The sequence below is a fragment of the Somniosus microcephalus genome, unplaced genomic scaffold, assembly GCF_052327205.1.
Source record: "Somniosus microcephalus isolate GS21.2 unplaced genomic scaffold, FLI_Smic_1.0 unresolved_chr4, whole genome shotgun sequence".
Classification (NCBI taxonomy): domain Eukaryota; kingdom Metazoa; phylum Chordata; class Chondrichthyes; order Squaliformes; family Somniosidae; genus Somniosus; species Somniosus microcephalus.
In genome coordinates, this window is record NW_028225182.1 from 34,753,143 (window position 1) to 34,771,855 (window position 18,713).

General features: G+C 49.9%; 1 protein-coding gene across 3 annotated transcripts in view; it reads right to left on the reverse strand.

Annotated features, from left to right (window-relative positions):
* The window catches only part of LOC147090504 (Y-box-binding protein 2-A-like), a 31,572-nt gene that overhangs the window by 1,601 nt on the left and 11,258 nt on the right, over positions 1-18,713 (reverse strand). For 2 of the 3 annotated variants that reach the window (XM_085977279.1, XM_085977278.1), the window contains exons 5-9: positions 15,610-15,729; positions 7,880-8,077; positions 7,015-7,127; positions 5,847-6,045; positions 1,886-2,212 (exon numbers count right to left, since the gene is read on the reverse strand). In XM_085977279.1, coding sequence (XP_085833405.1) covers positions 1,886-2,212; positions 5,847-6,045; positions 7,015-7,127; positions 7,880-8,077; positions 15,610-15,729 — 957 coding nt within the window. The remainder of the gene's footprint in view (positions 1-1,885; positions 2,213-5,846; positions 6,046-7,014; positions 7,128-7,879; positions 8,078-15,609; positions 15,730-18,713) is intronic. The other variant, XM_085977280.1, reaches the window with a different exon arrangement.

An 18,713-nucleotide genomic window follows, 5' to 3' on the forward strand; every position in this document is an offset into this window, starting at 1 on the left:
GAAAGAGAGAGGGGAAGAAAGAGAGAGGGGAAGAAAGAGAGAGGGGAAGAAAGAGAGAGGGGAAGAAAGAGAGAGGGGAAGAAAGAGAGAGGGGAAGAAAGAGAGAGATAAGCACACACACACAAACTCCATCCTGTTAACTTACGGTCAAGATTCAGGAGAACACAAATGATAATGCCTAGAAAGGGATAGGTACGATGGGCTGAATGGCCTCCTTCTGTGCAAGGAACCTTCTATTTCTAGTTTCATAAGCCAACCAGACAAAAGGCATTGGGAAGGGGAGTGGGAATCCATCTATAAGATGATGCAGTGGTCTACAGGGGTGGGTTTAGGACCTTACACAAAGACAATTAGGTTACAAGGTGGTCCAGATGTGATGGAGGCGGGGGGGGGGGGGGAAGAAAGTGGGCCTGTGTGAATTACTATAGATAAATAGTGTTATACACAAGGGTCAAGCTTATGTAGACCATGCAGAGTTGTAAATGCAAAACTATTGCGAGAAAGACCTAGGTCTATGAACCCCTGAAGATCCAGGAACCAAAAAAAAGGATGAGGCAGCACCAGAGAAGGTGCAACAAACATTTACAAAGGATGATATCAGAACTGAGGGGTTAGAACTCTCAGGAAAGACTGAACAGGCTGGGACTCTTTCCTCTAGCAAAGAGCAAGAAGGCTGACCTGATGGAGGTCTTTTAAATTATGAAGGGGTCCGATAAAGAAGATGGAACAAGTTGTCCGGCCCGTGCAGTGAGTGAGGACTCATGGCACGTGCTCAAGAGGAACTGGACGAGTTCCCAATTTGGCCAGCGCGACACGATGTAGAAGGCAAGGCAGATGATCGTTGGCAGATGCATCTCCCAGTGACTGTGGTCTCCAGATCACATTAAGGGGATGTGCAGGGAGGGTGGTCAAGAGAACATTTTCCTACAGGTTTCCCCAACCCCCCCCCCCCCCCCCCCCCCCCCAAAACCAGCTCCCTGTCTCAAAATGGCCCAGGGGATTGCATAGTTGGCAGATGGGAATCATGGTGAAGAGGAGACAGTATGGGACAGGCTTGATGGGCCAACCGGTCTTCTCCAGTCCATTGCTGCCAAATGTGCATGGGGGCCCCACCCCACCCAAGTGTGTGGGCCCACGTACACTGAGGAAATCTGAAACAACAACAGAAAACGCTGGATAAACTCAGCAGGCCAGGGCAGCATCCGTGGAGAGAGAAACAGTCAACGTTTCAGGTTGAAGACCTTTCGTCAGAACTGGAAAAAAAAAAGCTGGAAATGGAACAGATTTTAAAGCAAGTTTAGGTGCTGGGAAATGGGGGAGGGGGGTGAAAGAACAAAAGGGAAGGTCTGTGATAGGATGGAAGGCAGGAGAAGTAAAGAGGCATTAAGAGATATTCAAGGCGAGACTAGATGGTAATGGGGCAGGTTAAGAAACAAAGGATGGCTCTAGATGAAGTGTGAATTGCGCTGGCAGAATGAAAGACAGCTGCCATGTGGGAGAGAAGTAAAAAAGGCACAAAGTGTGGATAAAAAATTATATATACTTATGAGATAGGGGCTGAGGTTATGATGTGAAATTGTTAAACTCGATATGGAGTCCAGAAGGCTGTAAAGTGCCTAATCGAAAGAGGTGCTGTTCCTCGAGCTTACGTTGAGCTTCTGTGGAACAATGAAAGAGGCCGAGGACAGAGAGGTCCAAGTGTGAATGGAGCGGAGAATTAAAGTGACAGGCGACCGGAAGGACTGAGAGGAGGCTGGGCTGCAATGGAGAACTAGCACCTTCAAAAAATAGTAGAACAGCGCCAATATTGAAGAAACCTTTTGTAAAATTTAAAAAAAGTTAAATTCAACCAACGGCAAGATGTCGACAGGTTCCAGGCTCTTACATCAATAGGGCGAGCATCCACGGACTCGGACGTGACGACAGGTTGCGTTTCTCTGGCCGTGGCCGTGGAGCTGGTCGCTTCCAAAGCCGCTGGCAGTTCTTTGGTCACCTGCGTTTCCGGAAGAGCAGGGGCTGGACTTGCAACAGGGGCTGGACTTGCAACAGGGGCTGGACTTGCAACAGGGGCTGGACTTGCAACAGGGGCTGGACTTGCAACAGGGGCTGGACTTGCAACAGGGGCTGGACTTGCAACAGGGGCGGGGGTGGCTTCCGAAGCTCCTTCAGCAGGGGTCCCCGAGGCTGCGCTGTCGTCGGTGGCTTTGGCCTTCTGTGGAAGGTGGGGGGGGGGGGGGGGGGGGGAAATGGGGGTGGAGGAGGGGGGGGGGGGGGGGAAAAAAGAGAAAAAAAGAACGTCAAAAGGTGAAGCCATGAGTTCTAAAGAGGTGGGGCCTGGTGTCAATTGGCCCCAGACTCATTTTCTCAGCAACCAAATACGGCCAGATTCTACACCGACTGCTGGGCAGCTCTCTGCCCACTGAACCATCCTGATCGCAAACCCTGTCCCTTTTGACCGACACATGCTAAATAAGAGAATTATCAAAGAAAGATCGGAAAAAGGAAGCGTGGTTACATTTATATAGAACCTCACTTCCTCAGGATGTCCCAAAGCGTTACACAGCCAATGAACTGCTTTGCGAGGTGGTCAGTCATTGTTGTCTTACAGGCTAACCTGGCGAGCACAGAACAATCCCACAAACAGCAAACACATGAAAGAGAAGAGAATTCGATTTTGGTGTTGATTGAGTGAGGAATGTTGCCTGGATTCGAGAATTCCTTCCCCCGCCCTCCCTTCCCCCACCCTATGGAAACATCACCATGAGATCTTTTACAACCATCTGAACAGGCAGTTTATATCATATTTACAGCACAGACACAGGCCATTTGGTCCAACAAGTTTATACACCACACAAGCCACCTCCCATATCTCACCCTATCCTTCTATTCCTTTCTCCCTCATGTGTTTATCTAGCTTCCCCTTAAATGCATCTCTGCTATTCACCTCAACTGTGGTAGCGAGTTCCACATTCTCACCACTCTCTGGGCAAAGAAGTTTCTCCTGAATTCCCTATTGGATTTATTAGTGACTATCTTATAGTGATGACCCCCTAGTTCTGGTCTCGCCCACAAGTGGAAACATCTTCTCTACGTTTACCCTATCCAACCCTTTCATTATCTTAAAAGACCGCCATCAGGTCACTCCCTCAATAACTTTTCAGTTCTGGTGTCGTTCTAGTAAATCTGTTTTGCACTTTCTCCAGTGCCTCTGCAGCCTTTGTGTAATATGGAGACCAGAACTGTGCACAGTACTCCAAGTGTGGTCTAACCAAGGGTCTATACAAGTTTAACACAACTTCTCTCGAATGTCTCATCCGAAAGACGGCACCTCCGACAGTGCAGCACTCCCCTCAGCGCTGCACTGGGAGTGTCTGCCTGGATTACGTGCTCAGGCCCTGGGAGTGGGGCTCGAACCCACAACCTTCTGACTCAGGAAGACGGGGGTATTGAGCCACTCGGCCAATAAGTGGTGCGGGGTGGAGTCGTACAACAACTTGTATTTATACATCGCCTTGAACTCAGTAAAACGTTCCCAGGCGCGCGACAGGAGTGTAATCATGACACCAAGCCACACAAGGAGAGATATTAGACATAAACACCGAAAATGCTGGAAATACTCAGGTCAGGCAGCATCTGCGGAGAGAAAGAAACTGAGTTAACGTTTCAGGTCAATGACCTTTCGTCAGAACTGGAAAATGTTTAGAGAGGCATGATGTTTTTTTTTTTTTTTTTTTTTTTTTTTTAAGTACAGAGGCAGGGAAAGGGGAGGAAAGTAAAAAAGGAAAGGGCTGCGATGGGGTGGAAGGCAGGAGTGATAAATGACAAAAGGGATGATGGTGCTGTGAGGCAAAAGGAGATGGTAATGGGACAAGTTAAGAAACACAAGATGGGTCCAGGAGGTGTACATAGCAATATCAAAATTATCAACAGCTGCTGTCTGGGGAAAAAAAAAAAGCTGAGCCATGGTTATGATCTGAAATGGTTGTCCAGAAGGCTGTAAAGTACCAGATAGGAGGATGAGTTGCTGTTCCTCGAGCTTCATTAGAACAGTGTAAGAGGCCGAGGACAGAGAGGTCAGAGTGGGAGTGGGGTGGAAAATTAAAATGGCAGGTGACCAAAAGCTTAGTCAAGGAGCTAGGTTTTAAGGAGCGTCTTAAAAAGGAGGGGGGCGCGGAGAGGTTTAGGGAGGGAGTTCCACTGCTTAGGGTCTAGATGGCTGAAGGCACGGCCGCCAACGGTGGAGCGATTAGTACAGAGCAGAATGCCCAATGTCGAATCCTTGGCTTGTTAGTTAGTTAGTTGCCCATGGCTACAGCAGTGCTGGGATGGACCTCAGCACCCCTTGGGCGAAGTGACCGGGATGCAGGGGAGGAAGTAGAGAATAAGACACCCAGTCGTCACATTCAACGCTGCTGCTCAATAACAAAACATCTCCTGTGGGGAGACAAGCCCAACTGGGCAAGGTGTGAGTAAGAGAGTTGCTAAGATGGCTTCAGTGTAGATTAGAAAGACAGTTGGGCGAATGTGTGGAGCACCCTGGGACTGAGGAAGAATCTCTCAGCACAGAAGGTGGTCATTCAGTCCACCGTGCCTGTGCCAGCTCTTTGAAAGAACTATCCAATTAGTCCCACCCCCCCCCTTCAATCTGCATCCTCTGTTACAACCAGTGGAAAGTTTGAGAGAGTCTAACCACCGCCCCCAGACATTCAATGGCATTCCCATCGCCAATCCCCCACCATCAACATCCTGGGGGCCACCATTGGCCAGAAACTTAACTGGACCAGCCACATAAACACTGTGGCAACAAGAGCAGGTCAGAGGCTGGGTATTCTGTGGCGAGTGTCTCACCTCCTGACTCCCCAATGCCTTTCCACCATCTACAAGGCACAAGTCAGGAGTGCGATGGAATACTCTCCACTTGCCTGGATGAGTGCAGCTCCAACAACACAAGAAGCTCGACTCCATCCAGGACAAAGCAGCCCGATTGACTGGCACCCCCATCCACCACCTTAATCATTCACTCCCTCCACCACCGGCACACCGTGGCTGCAGTGTGTACCATCTACAAGATGCACTGCAGCTACTTGCCAAGGCTTCTTCGGCAGCACCTCCCAAACCCGCGACCTCTACCACCTAGAAGGACAAGGGCAGCAGGCGCATGGGAACACCAGCACCTCCAAGTTCCCCTCCAAGTCTCACACCATCCTGACTTAGAAATATAAATCGGCCGATCCTTCATCATCACTGGGTCAAAATCCTGGAACTCCCTCCCTAACAGCACTGTGGGAGTACCTTCACCACACAGACTGCAGCGGTTCAAGGCGGCGGCTCACCACCACCTTCTCAAGGGCAATTAGGGATGGGCAATAAATGCTGGCCTTGCCAGCGACGCCCACGTCCCATAAGCGAATTTTTAAAAAATTTACTCGATCCAAACCCCTCATGATTTTGAGCACCTCTATTAAATCTCCCCTTAACCTTCTCTGCTCTAAAGGAGAGCAAGCCCAGCTTCTCCAGTCTCTCCACGTAACTGAAGTCCCTCATCCCTGGAACCACTCCAGTAAATCTCCTCCGCACCCTCTCCAAGGCCTCGACATCCTTCCTAAAATGTGGTGCCCAGAACTGAACACAACACTCCAGCTGGGGACTAACCAGTGACTGATAAAGGTTTAGATGTAACTATGCCTCTATTTATACAGCCCAAGGATCCCTTTCTTTAATGATAACGGAGAGTTGGGGCTGATCAGAAGGCTCAGGGTTTGATGATTCCGAGGGCCTTCTCCCAGTGGGTAGTGGAGATCTGGAACTCCCCCCAGCAAAAAGCCATTTTCTAAACGGAGACTCACCTCCGCGTCGGCTGGCTCCTGCGCCGCGGGGACCTGGCCTGGCTCGCTCGCCCTGCGTCGGAAGAACGGGCGGCGGAAGCGGCGACGCTCCGGCAGCGGCTGCTCGGTCTTCGGGAGCGGCTGCTCGGTCTTCGGGTCCTTGTTCTCATCGGCCTCGCCCGGGGGCTCCTGCTGTTGTGGGCGCGGGCGGAAAGGTCGCCTGCGGCAGGGGGAAGGAAGGAACCGCACTAGAGATTAACCGTCGGGGGCGCCACGGAAACAGCCTCCTATTCCTACAACAGTTTGTTGGGCGCCTTGACTGTAGTCACTGCGGCCCAGTAGCCTAACTTGCGCCAAGTCCCATTCGCCCATCACCCACCTGTGCTCGCTGACCTACATTGGCTCCCGGTTAAGCAACCCCTGGATTTCAAAATTCTGATCCTTGTTTTCAAATCCCTCCATGGCCCTCGCACCACCCCCCCCCCCCCCCCGTCCCCCTCTCTGTAACCTCCTCCAGCCCCACAACCCACCGAGATCTCTGCACTCCTCCAATTCTGGCCTCTTGCACATCCACGATTCCCATCGCTCCACCATTGGCGGCCCTGGGTCCCAAGCTCTGGAATTCACTCCCTGAAGCGCTCTGCCTTCCTCATCTCCTCCTTTAAGATACTCCTTAAAACCTAGCCCTTTGGCCAAGATTTGGGTCATCTGTCTGAATATCTCATGTGGCGCGATGTCAAATTTGGCCGATTAATGCTCTTGAAGTGGCTTGGGGCGTTACATATCAATGCGCAGCAAAACATCCTAAGGTACTTCATTGGAAAATTTGCCATCGAGCCACAGAGCTATTAGGACAGATGGCCAAAAGTTTGGTCAAAGGCATGGTGGTGTAATTAGTGCAGCAAGCTTACATAGAGAGGGAAGGAGGGGAGAGTCCTGTTACTTGGAAAGAATTAAAAGGTAAGAGACACCCTGGATAAAGGAGACAACTGCTAGCTAAAGACAGTACCTACACCAGAAACCAAAGATTCTGACCCAGCACAAATATAACCGGTACCCAAATGACTAAAGTACTGGTATCAGCAGTGGGTGACTGCGACACTACAAGGTTGTCCCCTCCGGTAAGCTCTTGTCGGAGAGCGAAGCCTGTAAGACGGCAGGGGTGCAAGTCACTGACCCAATACCTTACCTGCGGAACTGGGGTCTGAACCGGCCTCCCAGAGCACCGCGTTGACTGGGCTGCTGTGGCTGGGCCTGCCCGGATTCTGGAGCCGGTTCCTTGTTCTCTGTCGTCTCATCACCCTGGAAGGGGGGAAAAGCAGGCCTGTAACTCAATGCTGCCTCAGGTGACCAAAAGCTTACTCAGGCCGTGACCAACTCAGCATCGTAGCCCCGATCTTGGACACCACCCATCGCCCCCCCCCGCCCAATCTCTTGGCAACGCTCACAAACAACGCAGTTCATAAAAAAATGATTTTGCACCACAGAGAGCCAGTCCAAATCCAACCGGCCCACCCGGGGGTGGGGGGAGGGAGAAGAGACTCCCCTACTTTCTCTCCCACCACCCCACCCCTATAGTAGTCCACCGTTGCTAGGAGACAGCTGCAAGCGCACCAGCCTCTCGCCAAGAGGCTACTCATTACACATGCGCCCAGGCAACTATTCGGCCATGGCTGGGGCACTTCTCCATACCAGACACTCAAGATGCCTGAAATGTAGCAGCAGGAGGTAGTATACAGCAATCCAGGGCAGGAACATGCTTGTGGATCATAGAACCCTCCTCCCCCTTACCACCCTCCCCAAATCAGACTATTGGGTCCCGAGGCCAATTGTAGCAACCCAAACCAGACAGAGTCATCGACAGTACAACCCCTACCACCTCCGCATGCATCACTTCAGGAGGTAGCCAGAAAAGCTTCTTTCTCCCACCACAGACGGACTAGCACACAATAGTCAGGCTTCAAGCGCGAGCAGCAGGCCCAACCACGACCGTCAAAGGGTTCGCCAACATATAAAAATCCAAAACGCTGAAACAAAAAGCACCGATAACTCACGCTGACCGCCTGCCCCTCCCCATCTTGCTGAGAAGCCGGAGGCCGAGGTTGGCGCCGAAACCGTCTGCGGTAGGGGTAGGGAGCGGGGACACGCCGGCGCTGATTGGAGGCCTGCTGCTGGGAGTCGCCAGTCTCTGGCGCGTCCTCCGGCCTCGCCCCAGAACTTTCGGCTGGCTCTCCCGCCGCCAGCTGGTCATCCTGTAGAAAGCAGAAGGTCAAAACCGGCCAGGTTACACCCACTGCAAGGAGAATTGCCCCGCAGGTTCATATCCACTGCCTCCACCATGCTGGAAATGGAGTGGATTGGTACCATTATAACCAAACACTCCCAGGGCAGGTACAGCACGGGTTAGATACAGAGTAAAGCTCCCTCTACACTGTCCCATCAAACACGCCCAGGGCAGGTACAGCACGGGTTAGATACAGAGTAAAGCTCCCTCTACACTGTCCCATCAAACACTCCCAGGGCAGGTACAGCACGGAGTTAGATACAGACATTCTTTCACAAACTGACTTGAAGAGCTGAAGGAGGTTGGAAAATGAAGGCTACAGCAAGGCCCATCAGAGAGAGACTGCTTCACTCGGGTCAGGCTCCTGACAGGAGAGCAGACACAAGTCTCCGTCAAAGCCCAGGTGAAGACATTAAACAGCAGAGTGCTGGACAACAGCATCAAACCTCAATCGCCTCTCGCCCAGCAATTCTCACCCCAGCTGGGCTGTTGTCCCGCAGGCACAAGTCATCCTCCACCACTTCACCCAGGAGGCTATTCAACTGCAAGGTGCAGCACAGGGGATGGGTACATCAGGTGCCAACAAGATTTACAAGGAGGATACCAGAACAGAGGGGGGGGGGGGGGGGACGACCTGATAGAGGTCTTGAAAATTATGAAAGGGTTCAATAGGGTAGACGTAGAGAAAATATGTTTCCACTTGTGGAGGAGACCAGAATTATCAATATAAGATGGTCACTAATAAATCCAATCGGGAATTCAGGAGAAACTTCTTTACCCAGAGAGTGGCGAGAATGTGGAACTCACCACCGCAGGGAGTGGTTGAGGCGAATAGTATAGATACACGTAAGGAGGAGCTAGATAAGCATATGAGGGAGAAAGGAATAGAGGGATATGCTGATGGGGTGAGATGAAGAGGGGTGGGAGGAGGCTTGTGTAGAGCATAAACACCAGCACGAACCAGTTGGGCTGGTTTTGGTGCTGCAATACTACATAATATTTTTGCACTCATACAAGATCCTCCATACTCACGTGCACGCCATCAGCAATGACAGCATTCAGGTGTCAGAAACCTGGTTGAGGTCATCTCCCTGGACAAGGGCAGAGAGTCCACATGCATCTGCCCCAACCCCACTCCCCTCCCATATCTGGATCAAGGACAGTAGCTGGGAGTTGAACTCCATGAATGATGCAGCACAGAAGGAGGCCATTTGGCCCATCGCACCTATGCCTCTGTCCTTCAGCTTGCAAGTAGGGCAAGATAACCACACGTTCCCTTGATCTGCGCAGCAGAGGTTTTTTTTGGAAATAACTGGACCAACTCAGTCTATTGGACATCTTGGCACCCTTTACAAGATGGGCACTAGTCTCCGCCAGTGATCGTGGGCACTACTCAGTCACGTTGCGCGTTACGCCGAAGAGCAACACACCCCTTGTGACACTGTACCTGCCAAGGGCAACTTCCCTGGTCCACCCCTCCCTTACATGCTGTGTTATGATGGGCTGAATGGCCTCCTCCGTGCTGTAAGAGGTTTTAATTCTTGGGATTTGGGCATCATTGGCAAGGGGAAGAGCCAGGAGTGGGACTAATTGGATAGCTCTTTCAAAGGGCCGGCCCAGGCACAATTGGCCTCCTTCTGTGCTTTCCTGCCCATAAGGTGGTGGCGGATGGGCTGTTTTCTTGAGTCACTGCAGTCCACGGGGTGAAGCTACTCCTACCAGGAGATAGCTCCCCCAACATCTGGCACTCCTGCCCCATAACTTGTGGATACTTACATTTTCAAGATGAACAGATTTTAGTTAGGCAAGGTAATCAAGGGACATTTATTGCAAGGGGGTTAGAGTATAAGAGTAAGGAAGTCTTACTACAATTGTACAGGACTCGAGAGACCACACCTGGAGTACTGTGCACAGTTTGGGTCTCAACTGAGGAAGGATATACTTGCCTTGAAGGCGGTGCAACAAAGGTTTACTAGATTGATTCCTGGGATGAGAGACTGAGTAGAATGGGTCTTTTCTCTCAGGAGTTTAGAAGAATGAGAGGGGATCTCATTGAGTGCGGTCGGCATTGAGTGTAAGCAAGAGTTTGGTAAGTGAGAGAAAAGTTATTTAAGTTTATTTAGTGAATTTAAGTGAAGGGAAAATTTAGTTTTCTGAAGTAAGTTTAATTTATTAAAGTAAATTAAACTGTTGGGGAGTTTAAACCGGAAGTAGAATCCGGGTATAAAACAGGGCGGGCCGAGTGCGGCAGCACGAGTGCGGTCGGCGTCGAGTGTAAGCAAGAGTTTGGTAAGAGTGTGTGTTCGGGCAAGTGGGAGGTGAGGGGGTGTTTTTGCTCCGTTTTGCTTCCCACTCAGGCTTAGACAGCACTGCGGAACCAGAGCAGCGAGACGACTCAACCTAACAGGCCCCACAGACAGCATGCAAAAGGGAGGCAGGTGATCAGCTGGTTGGTAGGTCCTCTTCCTTCTCTTTTATACCTTTATAAGTTGGTAAGTTGTATTAAATAGTGGTGTGATAGTCATCATCTATATCGGGGGCAGAAATGGGTGAGCAGGTGATGTGTTACTGCTGCGAAATGTGGGAGCCGGTGGACACCATTGATGCTCACGGTGAATACATTTGCGACAAGTGTTTGCTGCTAGAAGAACTCTGGCACCATGTTGATGTGCTGGAGACCGAGCTTCAGACACTGCGACATATCAGGGAGGGGGAGAAGTACCTGGACTCTCTGTTTCAGAAGGTAGTCACACCTATGAAATTAATTAATCCAGATGTAGTCCGTGGTCAGGGACAGGACAGTGTGACTATGAGTGAGGCAGGTATGGGGATCCAGGAGGTAGTGTTGGAGGAGCTGCAGCCCTTGCTCTTGTCCAACAGGTCTGAAGTTCTTACTCCCTGTGGGGGCGGGAGCGGGGACTGCAGGGAGGATGAGCAACTTGGCCACAGCACCGTGGAACAGGGGGCCATTCAAGAGGGGGGAGTAAATAGAAATGTTGTAGTGGTAGGGGATAGTATCATTAGGGGGATAGATAGGGTTCTCTGCAGTCGAGAGCCCCGAAGGCTGTGTTGCCTGCCCGGTGCCAGGGTCAAGAACATCTCTTCTGGGCTGGAGAGAAACTTGGAGTGGGAGGGGCAGGATCCAGTTGTCGTGGTCCATGTTGGTACCAACAACATAGATACAACAAGGAAGAAGGTTCTGTTAAAGGAGTATGAGCAGCTAGGGGTCAAATTAAAAACAGAACCTCAAGAGTAATAATCTGTGGATTACCTCCTGAGCCACGAGTGAAATTGGCTAGGATAAATAAAATTAGAGAATTAAATGTGTGGCTCAAAGACTGGTGTGGGAGAAATGGGTTTTGCTTCCTGGGACACTGGCACCAGTACTGGGACAGGAGAGAGCTGTTCCGTTGGGACGGACTACACCTGGCTAGTGCTGGGACTAAAACCTGGCGAATCATATAACTAGGGCTGTAGAGAGGGCTTTAAACTAATTAGTGGGGGGGGGGGGGGGGGAAGAGGTTTCTAGAGAGCAAATAATAAAAATGACAACAGAGAAGGTCATAGACCTAGGTAGCAGTGGGGGAATTAAAAACCAGAGAGTGTGTCAGGAAGGGACAGAATGTATGGAGTAAAAGGTAAAGTAGTAAAAGGGGAAAAAGCAGGAACTAAGTGTCACAAAACATATTTGAAAGTTCTTTATTTGAATGCACGTAGCATTCGTAACAAAATGGACAAGTTGACGGCACAAATAACTACATATGGGTATGATCTTGTGGCCATTACAGAAACATGGCTGCAGGGTGACCATGACTGGGAATTAAACATACGAGGGTATTTAACAATCAGGAAGGACAGGCAGGAAAGTAGGGGAGGTGGGGTGGCTATGTTAATAAAGGAAGGAATCACTGCAATACAGAGAAATGATATTGGGTCAAAGGATCAGGATAATGAAAGAGTTTGGGTGGAGATAAGGAATAATAAGGGGAAAAAAACACTAGTGGGCATAGTCTATAGACCTCCTAACAGTTGCAACTCTGTTGGACGGCGTATTAATCAGGAAATAGTTGGGGCTTGTAATAAGGGAACAGCTATAATAATGGGGGATTTTAACTTTCATATTAACTGGACAAATCAAATTGGGCAGGGCAGCCTTGAGGATGAGTTCATTGAGTGTATTAGGGATGGGTTTCTTGAGCAGTATGTAACTGAACCGACCAGGGGGCAGGCAATCTTAGATCTGGTCCTGTGTAATGAGACAGGATTAATTAAAAATGTCCTAGTAAAGGATCCCCTTGGAATGAGTGACCATAACATGGTTGAATTCCATATTCAATTAGAGGGTGAGAAGGTTGGCTCTCAAACAAACATACTGAGCTTGAATAAAGGAGACTATGAAGGTATGAGAGCGGAATTGATTAGAGTGGACTGGGACAATAGATTAAAGGGTAAGGCGGTACATGATCAGTGGTGTACATTCAAGGAGTTATTTTACAACTTTCAAAAAATATATATTCCACTGAGGAAAAGGTGTAAAATAAAAGACAGCCATCCGTGGCTAAGTAAAGTAATAAAGGATAGTATCCGACTAAAAAGGGCATATAAGGTAGCCAAATCTAGTGGGAGGATAGAAGATTGGGAAGTCTGTTAAAGACAGCAAAAAATAACTAAAAGATTGATTAAGAAAGGGAAGATAGATTATGAAAGTAAATTAGCTAAAAATATAAAAACAGATAGCAAGAGTTTCTATAGTTATATAAAAAGAAAAAGGGTGGCTAAAGTAAATGTTGGTCCCTTAGAGGATGAGACCGGGAAATTAATGGTGGGAAATATGGAGATGGCAAAAACACTGAATGAATATTTTATATCAGTCTTTACAGTAGACACTAAGAATATCCCAACACTGGACAAACAGGGGGCTAAAGGGGGGGGGGGGGGGGGGGAGGAGCTAAACACGATCAAAATCACTAAGGAAGTGGTACTCGGTAAAATAATGGGACTCAAGGCAGATAAATCTCCTGGACCTGATGGCTTACATCCTAGGGTCTTGAGGGAAGTGGCGGTAGGGATTGTGGATGCATTGGTAATAATTTTCCAAAACTCCCTGGACTCAGCAAAGGTCCCGGCAGATTGGAAAACTGCTAATGTAACACCTTTACTTAAAAAGGGTAATAGACAGAAGGCTGGAAACTATAGACCAGTTAGCCTAACATCTGTGGTTGATAAAATTTTAGAGTCGATTATTAAGGAGACAGTAACGGGACATTTGGATAAACATAATTTAATAGGACAAAGTCAGCATGGTTTTATGAAGGGGAAGTCACGTTTGACAAATTTGCTCGAGTTCTTTGAGGACGTAACATACAGGGTGGATAAAGGGGAAACCAGTGAACGCAGTGTATTTAGACTTCCAAAAGGCATTTGACAAGGTGCCACACAAGATTATTGCTCAAGATAAAAAATCACGCGATTTGGGGTAATACTCTGGCATGGGTGGAGGATTGGCTATCTAACAGAAGGCAGAGAGTTGGGATAAATGGTTCATTCTCAGACTGGCAATCAGTGACTAGTGGTGTTCCACAGGAGTCAGTGCTGGGACCCCAACTCTTTACAATCTAGATTAACGATTTGGAGGAAGGGACTGAGTGTAACATATCAACGTTTGCAGATGATACAAAGGTGGGAGGGAAAGTAGTGAGTGAGGAGGACATAAAAAACCTGCAAAGGGACATAGATAGGCTAAGTGGGCAGAGATTTGGCAGATGGAATATAATACTGGAAAGTGTGAGGTTATGCACTTTGGCAGGAAAAAATCATAGAGCAAGTTATTATCTTAATGGCAAGAAACTGGAAAGTACTGCCGTACAAAGGGATCTGGGGGTCCTGGTGCACGAAACACAAAAAGTTAGTATGCAGGTGCAGCAGGTGATCAAGAAGGCCAATGGAATGTTGGCTTTTATTGCTAGGGGGATGGAATATAAAAACAGGGAGGTATTGCTGCAGTTGTACAAGGTATTGGTGAGACCACACCTGGAATACTGCATACAGTTTTGGTGTCCATACTTAAGAAAAGACATACTTGCTCTCGAGGCAGTACAAAGGTGGTTCACTCGGTTAATCCCGGGGATGAGAGGGTTGACATATGAGGAGAGGTTGAGTAGATTGGGACTCTACTCATTGGAGTTCAGAAGAATGAGAGGTGATCTTATTGAAACATATAAGATTGTGAAGGGGCTTGATCGGGTGGATGTGGTGAGGATGTTCCCAATGATGGGTGAAACTAGAACTAGGGGGCATAATCTTAGAATAAGGGGCTGCTCTTTCAAAACTGAGATGAGGAGAAACTTCTTCACTCAGAGGGTGGTAGGTCTGTGGAATTTGCTGCCCCAGAGAGCTGTGGAAGCTACATCATTAAATAAATTTAAAACAGAAATAGACTGTTTCCTAGAAGGGGAATTAGGGGTTACGGGGAGCAGGCAGGAAATCGGACATGAGGCTAGGTTCGGATCGGTCATGGCCCTGTGGGTGGCGGAGCGGGCCCAGGGGCCGTGTAGCCTGGTCCTGCTCCTACTTCTTGTGTTCTAATTCTGTGTTAGATTTCAGGAGATGGTTCTATTCACAGGGATTAGTGGAGACCTCGGGAACAGGCTGCCAGCTAGGAGTCCTTCAAGAGTAAATTGGGCCTGTTCCTGGCTGGGGTGGAGATCACCTCTTACAGAAGGTAAGTACTGTAGGAAATACAGGGACAGAGTGATCTCCTGGACCAGTTTCGATCGCCTAGATGGGTCGGAGAGGAATTTCCCAGATTTTTTCTCCCAAATTGGCACATTGGGTTTTTTAAATCTGGTTTTTCGCCTCTCCCGGGAGATCACATGGGTTCGGGTGGGATGGAGAGTGAAAGTAGATTTGAGGTTAGGATCAGATCAGCCATGATCTTATTGAATGGCAGAGCAGGCTCGAGGGGCCGATTGGCCTACTCCTGCTGCTCCTATTTCTTATGTTCTTATGAAACATATATGATTCTGAGGGGGGTTGACAGGGTAGATACTGAGAGGATGTTTCCCCTGGCTGGAGAGTCTATAACTAGGGGGCATAGTCTCAGGATAAGGGTTCAGCCATTTAGGACTGAGATGAGGAGAAATTTCTTCACTCAGAATTGTGAATATTTGGCATTCTCTACCCAAGGGCTGTGGATGCTCAGTCGTTGAGTACATTCAAAGCGGAGATCGATAGATTTTTGGACTCTAGGGGAATCAAGGAATATGGGGATCGGGCAGGAAAGTGGAGTTGAGGTCGAAGATCAGTCATGATCTTATTGAATGGCCAACTCCCGCTACTAATTCTGACGTTATGACATAGGGATAAAGGCGGGCAAATGAGGTTGAGGTACAGATCAGCCATGATCTGTTTGAACAGGCTCCAGGGGCTAATGGCCTGCCGCTACTCCCCACCGTGTTCATTGCAATGATTTGAAAAAGGTCTCTGGTCACTCATACTTGCCTGACCCACGGCACCCCGGCGCCTGAAGTATCCCCGACGGAAACGGCGGCGGTTCGGCGCGTACCGACTCCCTTTGACCGGAACGCCACCTGGGCCACTCACGTTCGCGGCCTCCGCTCCCTGCGTGTGTTGGGGGGGGGGGGGGGGCACAGAAACATGTTAGGAGACCACACTCGGGTACATTACCTTCAAACCCTCACCACCCCCACCCCCTCCCCCAAGCAGTCACATTCCCTCCTGCACTGGGTGGTGGGGTGCGGGGAGGAGGTGCAGAAAGTGCACTGGCTGCGCCCAAATGGTTGGGGGGGGGGGGGGGCGCCCCCGAGGGTAAAGGCCTCTCTGCTGTGGGACAGAGCCGCACCCCTCAAGGTCCCCAGGTTTGATGCCCAATTTCGGCCAGCAGAGACAAAGACTTGCATTTCTATAGCGCCTTTCACAACCTCAGGGTGCCCCAAAGCGCTTTACAGCCAATGAAGTACTTTTTGAAGTGGAGTCACTGCTGTAATGTAGGGAAACGCGGCAGCCAATTTGCACACAGCAAGCTCCCACGAACAGCAATGCGATAATGACCAGATCATCTGTTATAGTGATGTTGATTGAAGGATAAATATTAGTCCCAGGAGACCTCCCCTGTTGTTCTTCCAATAGTGGCCACGGGATCTTTTACATCCACCCGAGAGCGCAGACGGGTCCTCGGTTTAACGCCTCATCCAAAAGACGGCACCTCCCGACAGTGCAGCGCTCCCTCAGTACTGCACTGGGAGTGTCGGCCTGGATTGCTGTGCTCAAGTCTCTGGAGTGGGGATCGAACCCACGACTCAGAGGCAGTAGAGCGTGACCCACTAAGCCACCTTGGTTATCTGGGGGTGGTGGGGGGTGGAGTGGGGAAAGAGGGGCAGGTCCAGGATTCAGACTCCCGACCACTATCCAGTGCCCCCTGCTGGAAAGTGCATGTACACTGAATGAGCGCAATGCACGGTCAAATAGCCCACCAGCACTCGCCATCCAGCTCCAAACCACTGGAATGAGATACAGGTCTGCAGTGCCAATGGCTGCAGAACTGTGCCCCACTTCATGTGACCACGAAAGGGCAATAAAAGAGAGTGTACAACTGGATATTCTTCCTCCGCCACCCCAACCCCCCTACTAGTCCTTCCCCAGAAAGCAGAGACTTCCACACCTCCTGCCCAATGTTGCCTCAATTTTTTTGGCCACTGTGTGGCCCCTTTAAGGTGCTGCGCGGGCCATTCAATATACCACACGCGCGTGGTTTTTACACTGAAAAACCGGCAGCGGGTGATCCCTGGAGCGCTGCACAGCTTAAAGGGAACGTTGCTCCTGACCCCCCACCACCACCCGCTACAAGGCTCAAGGTCAGGAGCAACGCTCCCCGTGAGCTGGGCTTCGTTCTGCACGGCCCGTTCCTTTTCATGCGCAGTCCCTTTAAATCTCAGCCCCCCTCCCAGTGCGGAATTTACGATGAAAATCATCGGCAGGCGGTTAAGGCGGCAAATGGCATGCTGGCCTTCATAGCGAGAGGATTAGAGTACAGGAGCAAGGATGTCTTGCTGAGTTTGTACAGGGCCTTGGTGAGACCACACCTTCAGTATTGTGCGCAGTTTTGGTCACCTTATCGGAGGAAGGATGTTCTTGCCGTGGAAGGAGTGCAGCGAAGATTCACCAGACTGATAGCTGGGATGGCAGGAATGACGCATGAGGAGAGATTGGGTCGATTGGGCTTATACTCGCTGGAGTTTAGAAGAATGAGAGGGGATCTCATTGAAACTTATAAAATTCTAACAGGACTAGACAGACTAGATGCAGGAAGGATGTTCCCGATGGTTGGGGAGTCCAGAACCAGGGGTCACAGTCTAAGGATAAGGGGTAAGCCATTTAGGACTGAGATGAGGAGGAATTTCTTCACCCAGAGAGTGGTGAACCTGTGGAATTCTCTACCACAGAAGGCAGTTGAGGCCAATTCATTAAATATATTCAAGAAGGAGTTGGATATATTTCTTCAGGCTAAAGGGATCAAGAGATATGGGGAGAAAGCAGGGACAGGGTACTGAATTTGGATGATCAGCCATGATCTCATTAAATGGCGGAACAGGCTCGAGGGGCCGAATGGCCTACTCCTGCTTCTGTCTTCTATGTTTCTATATACTGTAAAAGCCGGTTAGCGGCTGGCAGGGGACCGTGCCGATTACTGCACGGCCACGCAGTTGAGAGAGAACACTGCTTAGGAGCGTGCTGGAACACTCGAGCGCTGGCCTGGACCTCTGCAGCTGCAACATTCAAGGAGCTTGGCACCATCCAGGACAACGCAGCCTGCTTGACCGGTGTCACCCATCCCCGTCCCTTAGTGCCTTTAACACAGTTAAACGTCCCATGTAAATAAATACAAGTTTCCGCTGTCGCCCAGTGGCCAGGCTCAACACCCACCCCATCTAAGCTCCGGGGCAGCAGTGTGCAGGTTGCGCTCGCAGAGTTCCTGGCAACGTTCCCTCTACGCTGTGCAGCTTCCCTTCAACCCACAATGTGACTGAGCCGTGCCGCCTCGCCTCTTAAAGGGGCAGCGCAGCCAAAGAAAAAAATAAGAGGGAACACTGGTTACTGGGTTAGCACCTACCCTCCTCCCTCTGTCAGCCATGGCCCAGTGGTCAGCACACTCGCCCGAGTCAGAAGGTTGTGGGTTCAAGTCCCGCTCCAGGGACATCAGCACATAAAGCTAGGCCGACACTCCAAGTGCCAGTGCTGAGGGAACGCCGCACTGTCGGAGGTGCCGTCTTTCGGATGAGATGTTAAACTGAGGCCCCCCGTCTGCTCTCTCAGGTGGACGTAAAAGATCCCACGGGCAATATTTCGAAGAAGAGCAGGGGAGTTGTCCCCGGGGCCAATATTGATCCCTCACCCAACATCACTAAAACTGATGATCTGGTCATTTTCACATTGCTGTTTGTGGGAGCTTGCTGTGCGCAAATTGGCAGCCGCATTTCTACATTACAACAGTGACTCCACTTCAAAAAGTATTTCATTGGCTGTAAAGGGCTTTGAGACGTCCAGTGGTCCTGAAAGGCGCTATATAAATGCAAGTCTTTTCTTTC